The sequence below is a fragment of the Eurosta solidaginis genome, chromosome 4 (genome assembly GCF_040869045.1).
Source record: "Eurosta solidaginis isolate ZX-2024a chromosome 4, ASM4086904v1, whole genome shotgun sequence".
In the NCBI taxonomy this organism is placed as follows: Eukaryota; Metazoa; Arthropoda; class Insecta; order Diptera; family Tephritidae; genus Eurosta; species Eurosta solidaginis.
In genome coordinates this window covers 93,232,172-93,243,654 of record NC_090322.1, presented here as the reverse complement: position 1 = coordinate 93,243,654, position 11,483 = coordinate 93,232,172, and the positions used below count along the sequence as shown (strand labels likewise).

Sequence of the window (11,483 nt, the reverse complement as noted above, 5' to 3'; positions counted from 1 at the left end):
GGAAGAAGAGGAAGAGCGCGAAATGATACGGGCATCAAGAGAGAGTAGGTCCCACCACGCAGGAGAAGATACGGATGAAGTGCTATCCATTCACGCTTCAGAGCCAGCTTTTTATCGCGACGCACCAGAAAATCACCAGGCGGAAGGAACCACAAAGTCGCCACAACCGTACATCGGGGGATCGGACCCACGGCCGTTCCGACCCCTGTTAGCTCATGAAAGACGGAGCCAGAGTGGCGCGGAACCACGGCCTTCCCGCTCACTGAATAAACGACAAACGCAAAGTCATCCAATCAGCCACGAACGTCGACTGGCCATTCGGCCACGCCAGCGACATCGCACGAGTAATTCCACTTACAACGAAAGCAACCAAGAGCGTAGACTGGCCCCACGGCCGCGCCAGCTACCTCTCCGTACGACATTCCGTAAGGGTAATCCCATCAGCAACCCTACCTCGGGTCCCACTTTGCGACCGATGGCTAGTCTTACGCCGACTGCGATCGTGAAGGTGGAAGCCGGGGGGCGATTGCATCTTGTGCGTGCACTTATTGATGCATGTTCCCCCCGCATAACGATCGACTGCAGCCTGGCGCAGGACTTAGCACTGCCGATCACCCACGCTGCCGGAGAGCTCGGCTGTTTTATCCGATTCCGCGGGAAATACGGCAACAGCAAGACGGTGACGACCCACGCGGTGTGCATCAGCGATTTTCAGCGCGTCAGTCCATCGCACAGTATCGACTCCAGCACGGCGGTTCCCTACGAGCATATCCGCCTGGCAAATCCGCAGTTTTATGCCTCCACACCGATCCGGCTGGCTCTTGGCGCCGACGTATATGTCGAGGTGATAACACCAGGAGTTTTGCCGCCCTCGTTCGGACCCCTGCTCGCGCAGAGCACAATATTCGGGTAGGTGCTCTCGGGAACCCAGCCGATCTGACTTTCCCGCAGGAGCTAGATGAAAAGGTTCTTGCATCTTCCTAACCTCATTCGGTTAAACCCAATTAAACATTAAAACCCTGTAATCGGGTGGGTGCTACTACACTTTAGGTGTTACTTTTTATTATTACTATTATTAGGTATTCATTACGGCCAGAAGCCTAATTCGTAAATTAGAAGATACTACAGTTTTTTATTTATTTTTATCTTTTTATGTATGGAGTGAAAAAAAAAAATCTTTTGTTTCATACGTAACCAGCCTGGAGTCTTCAACATGTTAGTCTATTATTTAAGTTCATACTTTTAAATAGTACGTTTTTTTAAATAAATGGAGTCTTTATTTAAACGGCAAGAAATATGAACATGTATATCTTTTTACTTTTTTGTGCAATCCCTAGCGCTAGGCAAACATGGCTCAGGCCTCTAACCATGACGGGAAAGTGGCGAGGCATCTGCAACCAAGCTCGCACACTACGCAACTCATCGTGCATGCTGCCAAGCCGGCGGACTGGCCGTCGTTCGGTTAAGTTAGTTATAAGTTTTTTATTTTTTCCTCTTCCTTAGGTTCGGTGATCCTTGGAGGACTGTGAGGTTGCGTACCGCAAGGGGGGCGGCATGTTTAGGCCCAATGCCTAACTTTCACTTGATTGACGGCGCCCCTCCCTAATGTTTTAATAATCTTTCCAGCCACCCACACTCACGCCGCATTTGTGTGCATGCATGCACATGCATGCGTTTCATCCACATGCATGTGTGTGTGTGCAGGTTGTCAGCACCCATGCACGTATACGTAAGGGTGGCTGTGTGTGTGGCTTTTCCCCTCCTTAATACCAGAGGACCTTTTCGCGGCTTAACGGTTGTCATCAACGGCACAACCGGCCTCTTTCTCGACCAACCGCCTACCGATACGCATCGTCCAAGGATCAACGCCGTACTTTTTGTATACAGGGTAAAATATCAAATCACTTTGGCACTGTACTTTTCTCTTATTTTGATTAAATCCCATTATAACGAGGCAAATCCTCTTGTGTTTTTATTTATCTCTTTTCTGAGTGAATCTTCCCGAGATCGACCCTTGTGCGCCTACCCACTGCCGGTTTACGACGCTTTCAGGCCGAACAGTTATCATTTTAAAGAAAATTAAAAAGCCGAAATTGTTTTTCGTTTTGAAATTATTTGGCGGTGGGAAAAACTTTGATGAACGAGTTTGTATCCACCGCTTTCGAGGAAACTAAGCCTTTACAGGCACAAGCCGACGCAATCCCATGGTCGTTTTTGCTTTTCAATTGAAATTTTTTTCTAAGCAATCAGAATAAATTTTGAGGATTTAGAAAAAAAAAAACGGCAAATATAATTATTGCTAAATTTTACATAATTTAGTCTGGAATATGTAATGTACTTTGTTTTTAGAAAAAAGACGCAGACTCAATATAAACCTTACACGGTGGTCCTCGACCAATTTTAACCGTGATGAGCTTGCACCTCCGATTTTATTTCTGAACATGATTAAGAAACACTTCGGGAAACTGTTCCTATAGCTCATAAAATAGAGCATTTGGCCCTTTTTTTAAATGCATTTTTCCCAAAAGTGCATTTGCTGGGTATGCATGGGCATATATTCTGAGCAAAATAAATTTTGACCAACATTATTTATGTTTTTTTGTACGCTGATCATGAAAATGATATTCATTTTACCAAAAAATGGTGGGATCAATAGTTATTAACTCCCACGGTGGTCCTCGACCAACTTTAACCGTTATGACAGTGAAAATGCTGTCAAATAAAAATAAAACTTTCAAATTATAAGCATCCGGAGAAGCAAGATGACGCCTAAGATAGGAAAGCAACACGCTCGTTCTCATGAAGAAAATCGGTATTATTTGTTTATTGTGCTGGGGGAAGAACAAAAACATTATTTATCTAAGTGCAAATTTAAAATCAAAAATTGTGAATTTATTTGGAAGCTATGATGACAAAAATGAGTGCCTTCCAAAAGTTATATGTTCGTCGTGTAAGAGGAATTTGTATCGGTCAAATATCGGTAAAGAAAAAGTTTCGAAAACTGGCTTCGAAATTCCAATTAAAGAAATCAACAAGACAAGAGAAAAGCTTGAAGTGTATGTATTTTTTCTGTGAGCTCACAAAGAAAAAGTAAAAACAAAGTTGTTCCAAGAAAAGTATTTTCCTCTGAACTTAAGAGTGATACAAACAGCAGAATAAAAAAAAAATGACGAAGTTATTAAAACGTGTCCAAAATGTGTCGTTGTTATCAAAAAAGGCAAACGCCATATATGTAAAAAGTCAATGATAATCGGCAATGTTAAAGAACGCATTAACAATTTTGAACTGAAAACTAAAGAACAGTTGGTATCTTCTCTTCTTAAAGGCGGATCTAATTCCCTACAGTTATTGCAACATAGAGGTGTTCAACCTTTAAGAGTCACAACGGGGTCACCGAAAACATCAAATGAAGCATTGCTTACCTCTGAAGACTTTCAAAATATTCGTAATACCTTTAATTTAAGTTATAAAGTGACAATTGGAATTGCAACAGCGATTCGCGTGGCAAAAAAAAAATGCGAAAGCGATCGAGCCAAATTTAAAGGAAAAATTATTAAATAAAAATCATTTATTAGACAATTTATTTGAGGGCAAAGTTTCTGATGTTCAACGCGTAATTGGTAAAAATCGTTCTTTAGCGTCTGAGACATTGATATACTGCACGGATGTAAAGAAATTGATTGACTTTATTACTAAATCACGCAACATTAAATCAAGTCATCTGAAATTCGGTATTCGGTATTAATAATAATTTGGATTAAGTGAAAACAGATATACTCGACAAACTTACAAATATGGTATAGCTGCAAACAAATTACGTAATTCAAGTGTGAAGAAATTAATGATTATAGGTTTGGCTCCACACGTTCAAGAAAATTACGAAAACGTTATGCAATTATGGGAACTGTTAAATATAAATAATTTTGAGTGTACTATCGCAACTGACTTACAACTTGCAAACATCCTTGTTGGTGTAATGTCACATTCAAGTTTGCATCCATGCTGTTGGTGCTACGCAACTAAAAATAGTCTTGAGCAAGTTAGTGACTACAGAACTATAGGAAGCATCCTGAAAAATTATATAGCCTGGTGCGATGCCAGTGGTCAAAAAAGTAATGCTAAATACTATAAAAATTGCATAAGACCACCTGTTATTGAAGCTAGTGAGGACAAAGTAATTTTAAATATAATTCTTCCGCCAGAACTACATTTGGTGCTAGGGGTCGTAAATACAATATTCTTCCATATGTTGAAGGATTTTCCAAAAAAGCTACGTTATGGGCGGAACTTTGCTATGTTAATCGAGAAATTGTACACGGGAGCCCTTCGTTCAAAGGAAACAGTTGTAAAAAACTTTTAAGTAATATTGATTTATTGATGTCAGTTTGCATCTTGGGCTGCCTAAAGTACGTGGAAGCTTCTCGATGGTTCAACAAAGTAGCCCAAGCTTGCTTCACTGTGGAACTAAGTCCGGAGTTCGGTGAGTTCGTTGACAAATTCAGGGAAGCATATTTGGCATTAAATATATCGGTGACACCAAAAGTTCATGCTGTATTTTTCCATGTAAAAGATATTTGTCTGAGCCACAAGTAAGGTTTAGGTTTTTACAGCCAGCAGGCCATGGAAGCTGTTCTGCAACTTGGGCCAAGTATAAAGTATCCAAAAATCATCCGGATTATGCAAAAAAATTACTTAGAGCCGTATGCGAGTATAATTCTCAGCATGTTTAGTATATTGTTATATCACGAGCTGATTTATATTTTAAATTCAATGATATTCATTTATTCAAACAATTGGCCTTAGTCTAACATATGAACTTTAATTTACTTATAAACTTTAAGTCGTGTATCAATTCATTAGAAATTAGATTTACAAAATATAAAATCAAATTGCTAATTCTTCAAAGTAATTACAAATGAAACTTTTATTGAATGAAAAGGGATAAAATGGGAATTATATGTGTTGATACTTATGTATGGTTGATTGTAGTTGTTGCTAATTAGGATCCCGTATCGTTACGGGAGATGCTCCGTCTTGTGGATTGTTGATGAAAAAAGAGAAGGAAGTGGAAAAGCGCCCAGCGCTTATACAACCTTTTGGATATTGGAAGCCCGGTCCAATGAGTTGTCAAATAGTGACGAGTGCATGCAGGGATGCATTATGCACATATGTGTGACTGATGTGGGGAAAACTGCGGGAACGTGAGTCACCACAGTACTCGTAGACTCTTCACATGAGCGTGAGTCATAGAAGAGTGGTTTAAGTGGAGAAACTCACTTAAAAATATATAATTGTTTAACATTATAGCTTTATGTCCTTTTATCAAATAATACGTTGTTATATGCTTGTATGTATTATAAATACGTATGTGTAACAATTTCTGATAGTAATATTATTTAGTATAATAAATACTGATAACAACGCTGCGATTTTCAAACATTGGAAATATGAGATATTAATTAATTTTTAATGTCGTAATCATCATTTGTCTAACTTGGAGTTTATTATTAGTTATCTGGTACATCAAGTTCTTTTTTTGCTTTTTATTTGAGTTTTAATAGGACCTACATAAATCTGATACAAACATTTTTTCCTCCAATTGAAATTTGGGCATAAAGGGGTTAATAACTTTTGATAGCACTATTTTGTCGTAAAATGAATATCATTTTCGCGATCAGCGTACAAAAAAAAAACATAAATAATGATAGTCAAAACTTATTTAGCTCTGAATATATGCCCGTGCATACCCAGCAAATGTACTTTTGGGAAAAAATGCATTTAAAAAAGGGCCAAATGATCGATTTTATGAGCTATAGGAACACTTTCCTGAAGTGTTCCTTAAACATGTTCAGAAAGAAAATCGGAGGTGCAAGCTCATCACGGTTAAAATTGGTCGAGGACCACCCTGCTTACAGTTCTAATATTAAGAGACTAACAAATAAGTATAAATAAAAAAGTTTCTTTGCCGTCGTTACATACGAAAAAAGAACACGGAAACGAGGAAAAAATATTCATTGAAATTTCACAACCAAAGCTGTAATTTCGAGAAGAAAAGTCACACCGTAAAAAAAACTTTGGTCAGACTTTTCGTTGCATTTCGGTCACGTTTTTGGGCGCTTTTTCTAGCCGCCAAAAGGACCGCTCTTCTTTTTTTCGAACGTAACGGCGACTTACATGTGCATCGAATTGAGAGTAATAAATATATCGTTTATTTGGCTGTAGGAAAGAGATCAATATAACACGTCTTTTGTGCTATCGGAAAAACCAACCCTACACGAAATTTTGATGCAAGAAAAATATGATTTTGAGGCAAAAGTATTCAGAGCAGCAAAAAGGAAACACTGGTTAAAAGGTAATTGATATATTAATTTAATCTATTTGCGTTTTCTTTCTTTTTTTTTGAAATAACGGTGGCTGGTTTTATCGGCGCTCGTAGATTTGCGTGATATTCTTTCGAAAAATATTGCCCCTGATTTTATCCAAATTTAGATGTTTTGAAAATTTTATCCAAAAAAATTAAATGTTTTGCAAATGCGAGTTACAACATCTAAAAACCAAATTTGATTCCGAAAAAATAAAATGCAATATATTGTGTTCATATGGTGTCGTAAACAAGTCAAAAAGTTATCAAAAATTCACGTTGCGTGTAAAAAAGTTGGTAAATTTATTTATTTCACTAGATGAAAGAACTCATTTTTAAAAAAATTTATCACTTTCCTGTCCTTGCCAGTCGTAACATTAAAAATGTGTGCTTAATAGAAATTACGCATAAATTTATAAAGTGCGTTCATCTAACTTAGCTCGTAACTTTATACGATTTTTATTCCATTTCCCGGCATTAATAAAACACATAAATTTTCTTTTTCCCGAAACTAAATCTCCAACACTAGTGAATGACAAAACGGAACAGTGCAGACGCCGTGTTTCCGACTGCTCCAAAGGTATGGCTTTGGGGTGAGCTCCGACTTCGACAAAAACTAATGTACACCCAGAAACTATTTGCATAAAATGACCGTGTATGTAATCAAATGTTAAATGTATCCTATATAAAATAAGTTCGCACACCATCAACTTCGTTTTGATAAAGCCCAAATGTGGGCATATTTGAAAAACAAAAAATTACTTTTTAATGCTGATCTATTGTAATTTGGAATTTCGGATTAAATAAATGCAATTAATTCGTCATTACGTTATATTAAACCCTGGCTGGTCAAGGAAGAAGACAATTGTAGTTTTTTAATTTAACCTCCACGAGATAACATCTCCCAATGGGTTAAGGCTTATTGACTTCGCCGCGGCTTAACATATGATCATCTGCAGTGCCCGGTTCCAGCATAAAAAGATACACCAAGCTACCTGGTTGTCTCTTGATCAAAGAACATGAAACCAAATCGATCGCGTAGTGATCGAACGTAGCGGCGACATCAGACAAAGTTCCAGTGTCGTAGATGTGCGCACTCTACTAGGTCCAAATATCGACACGGACTAGTACCTTGTGGCAGCCAAGATACGTATACGCCTCTGTGTGGCAAAGAAAGTGCGGGCAGTGACAGAAGGAAAGTTTGCTATCGAAAGGCTGCTCACAAAAAACACAGATAAAGTTTAATTACTCCACTCGGCTCTCACACCTGCTCACCGAAACCAATCTTCGACTTGACGATGTGACCGTGGGAGCATACTAATCTCCCTTTACGTAGCGCCGCTGCTGACACCATAGGTTTCTAGCGAGCCAGCAAAAACAACTGGTACGATGAGGAATGTTTCACTGCAAAAGAAGGACGCTGCCTATAGAGACATGCTGTTTACGTGTGCAAAGCAGCGTGAGGCAAAGAGGAAAGAGAGACTCCTATTTAGACGGAAAAAGCTTGAGGAAGAGCGGCGTGAGTGCGAGGTGCCTCAAATGCTGGCTGAAAGAAATAATATCAAAAAATCCGGCGGATAACTGAAGCTTTGAAGACCGAGACAGATTCCTGCAGGAATGCTAATGGCGACATGGTAACTGATGTACAGAATGTGCTTAAGTTGTGGAGGAAACACTTATCCTCATTGCTAGCTTACGAGGGAGAAGATATGAACAGTTCCCCAATCGTGGATGATGGAAAACACGTTCTGGCACTCGACCAGTGTTGCCATATTAGCTTTTTTCAAGCTAGATTTAGCTTTTTTCTTTAATCTTTTTTTAGATCTAGATAAACAATTATTATATTAATTTGTTGTCCTCATGACCAACTTTATTATTTTGTAAAATTTATATTTTACAAGTTATATTATTGTAACAAATTTAGTGCAATTCCCCTTATTTTCAATCTTCTGCCAACGTTCGAATCACTAAACTGTTGAATAAATAACTCCACTATTCAATAATGCAAAATGGCCTTTATTAAAGTTCTTCACAATACCACTACTATTGCTCGCCAGATAGCGTCTTAAATAAAACTGATTTTCGCGCCTCTACTGTTTCTTCCTTTTATACTTTGTGATTTCTCGTTCGCATCTTCTAGGCGCTTCCATTTCTAGAAGTAACTAATTGGTTATCAGCTATAAAATTACGACGTTTATAGCTTCTCATATGCGCGTGTATTTGTGAGCGACGCTTCCACAATTATAATTGCATACTTTTGTATGTATTTACGTTAATTTGACGTTCTTAACGTTAATAAACGAAACGAAATGACTTTGTTTCGTTTATTAACGTTGATTATCGTAACGAAATGATATCGGTTCGTTGGTTAAGCATGCCTGATCTGAACCCTTTTCTTCTATAGAGTACATTTTTGTTGAAATAGATTCCCATCATGACAAAATACTCATAGGTTGTGTGTACAGGCCAAACAAATACGTTGCTTTTGATAACTTTTTAGAAGAAGTTCACGACTGTACCTTAAATTATAATAATATTGTAGTTGTTGGAGATTTGAATAGTGACCTGCTTCGGGAAAACAAATTTTCTTTAGCTATGCAAACCCTTGCACTTTTCCCAGTAAATACCATAACGCCAACACATTTCACTCAAACTAGCAGTACTCTTTTAGATATATTTTTTGTTAATGAACTATCGAATATTCAACTCTACGACCAGCTTTCAGTCCCAAACTTCTCCAATCATGACCTAATTTTTATATCATTTGACTTCGACCGCACATGTGAAGTAGTTGCCTATTCATACCCGGATTTCATATATATTAATCATGTGCAACTCGAAGAAGCTGTTGAGAGTATTCCTTGGGAAACCGTTTATATTTTAAATACTACCCACGAGCAGATCCGTTTTCTTCAAAATAATATCGCTTCACTTTTTGACCAACATGTGCCTATTGTAGTGAAACACTCAAAAAATCGTAAACGTCCTTGGTTCAACAACTACATAAAGAGGCTTATCCAAAAGCGCAACATAGCTTATCGGAAATGGAAACGATTTAAATGTACTGTAACATACAATGTTTTCAAAGGTCGCAGAAAAGAAGTTACCAAGGCTTTAAAGCTGCAAAAGCTGAAATACTATGAGTATCAGTTTAGTACAGCAATAGGGTCGAAGAAGACTTGGAAATACATTCGGGATATTGGCATCGGTAGCAAATGTAACGATATATTTGAATATGTAGACGTAAATAAATTAAATGAGCAATATGTTCAATCATCTAGCTGTGACAGTAACTTATGCCATGAAAGGTATGGCGATTATTTGTGTGGTGCGATACCCGAATTATCTTTTTCGAACGTTGATGACTGTGCAGTCGTTGAGTCTGTCCTTGGTGTAAAGTCCAATGCTACTGGTCTAGACGGAATTCATCCAAAATTGTTTAAATGTCTACTCACTAAAATTTTACCGTTTGTTACCTATGTTTTTAATACTATATTGACCACGTCCGTGTTCCCTGATTGATGGAAAGTTGCGAAGATCATTCCGATGAAGAAACACAACGGAGAGCACAGACCCATCGCTATATTGCCATTCCTGTCCTAAGTCCTTGAACGTATAATGCATAACCAGATAAACTCATTTCTGACCCGAAACTCACTTTTAAATCGTAACCAGTCTGGCTTTAGAAGCCGTAGAGGCTGTCCCACTGCTTTAATTAAAGTCTCTGATGACATCAGACTAAACATTAACAACAACCTTGTTACTTTTCTAACGCTCCTGGACTACTCCAAAGCATTCGACACTGTAAACCACAATCTTCTTACTCTAAAGTTAAGAAACTTGTTCAATTTTTCACCTCCTACTTTACATTTAATAAACTCCTACCTCAGTGAGCGATCGCAAGCTGTGTGCAATGGGAGCTACATATCAAATTATCTACCGCTCTCCAAGGGTGTTCCTCAAGGCTCGATTCTTGGCCCGTTATTGTTTGTGTTGTATGTTAATGACCTTCAAAGTGTGTTGAGGTATTGTGATATTCATGTTTACGCAGACGATGTGCAATTATATGTCATTTGTCCTCTTTTATCTGTTAATAGTTGTATTAGTTATCTTAACATTGACTTAGAACATGTAAACAAGTGGGCAAGTGATAATGGCCTACTTTTAAACCCAAATAAATCACAGTGCATAGTAATCTATAAGAAAATCATATCGCTTCATAGTTTCAATAAAGTAAAATTAAATAACTCAGTCGTAGGCTATGTAAACACCGCAAAAAATCTTGAAATGATTTTTAATAGGAATTTGACATGGAATAACCACATTTATAGAGCAATAGGCAAGGTTTATGGCATGCTTCGCTCACTTTGGACTACCCAACACTTTACCCCAGTGAAAATTCGACTGCTGTTAGCTAAAACATATCTGTTACCCACCTTATTGTATGGATGTGAACTTTATGCCAATTGCGATAGCTTGTGTCGTAGTAAACTAAATGTCCTCTATAATAATATAGCAGGATATGTGTATAGTGTTGGTCGTTACGAGCACATCTCCATTTTTGCCCAGCGGATTTTCTCTATTAAATTCGATAACCTGTTATAATTAAAGTGCCTAACACTGCTTCATAAGATCATCGCATCTCGAGAATCTGAATATCTCATGGACCGCCTTAAATTTAACAGATCACCTCGATCGTTCAACTTAACTACTAAGAAGTACAACTGCCTAGTTACTGAACGTCAATTTTTTGTCTACGCTGTTCGCCTTTGGAACGCTCTGCCCCAAAAAATTAAAGCCATACAAAATGCGCTGCGCTTCAAGAATGAGCTCATAAACTATTTTCGCCAATAAAAAGGCAATGTGCACTTTCTCTTACATTCTTCTTCTTTGCATTTTATTACATCCTCAGACTTGTTATTCTCTGTTAAACAAACCTGTTAAGCATATTCACTTGTCAAGTTTATTTTTTAATGTTATTTTTAAGTTAGTTTTAAGCTCAAACACTGTAAATTAATCTAAGGTTGTGTGTTTGATTAATGATAAATAAATAAATAAATAAATAACCACAACAACGGGTGATGACTGCAGCTCCTCAAAGATCTGATGGAAGCCCTAGAAA

At 37.8% G+C, this 11,483-nt stretch overlaps 1 protein-coding gene across 1 annotated transcript in view; it reads left to right on the top strand.

The window, feature by feature from the left end:
• The window catches only part of Rbcn-3A (Rabconnectin-3A), a 2,573,828-nt gene that overhangs the window by 621,507 nt on the left and 1,940,838 nt on the right, over nucleotides 1-11,483 (top strand). Inside the window, exon 8 of the mRNA XM_067779516.1 lies at nucleotides 6,223-6,352. Coding sequence (XP_067635617.1) covers nucleotides 6,223-6,352 — 130 coding nt within the window. The remainder of the gene's footprint in view (nucleotides 1-6,222; nucleotides 6,353-11,483) is intronic.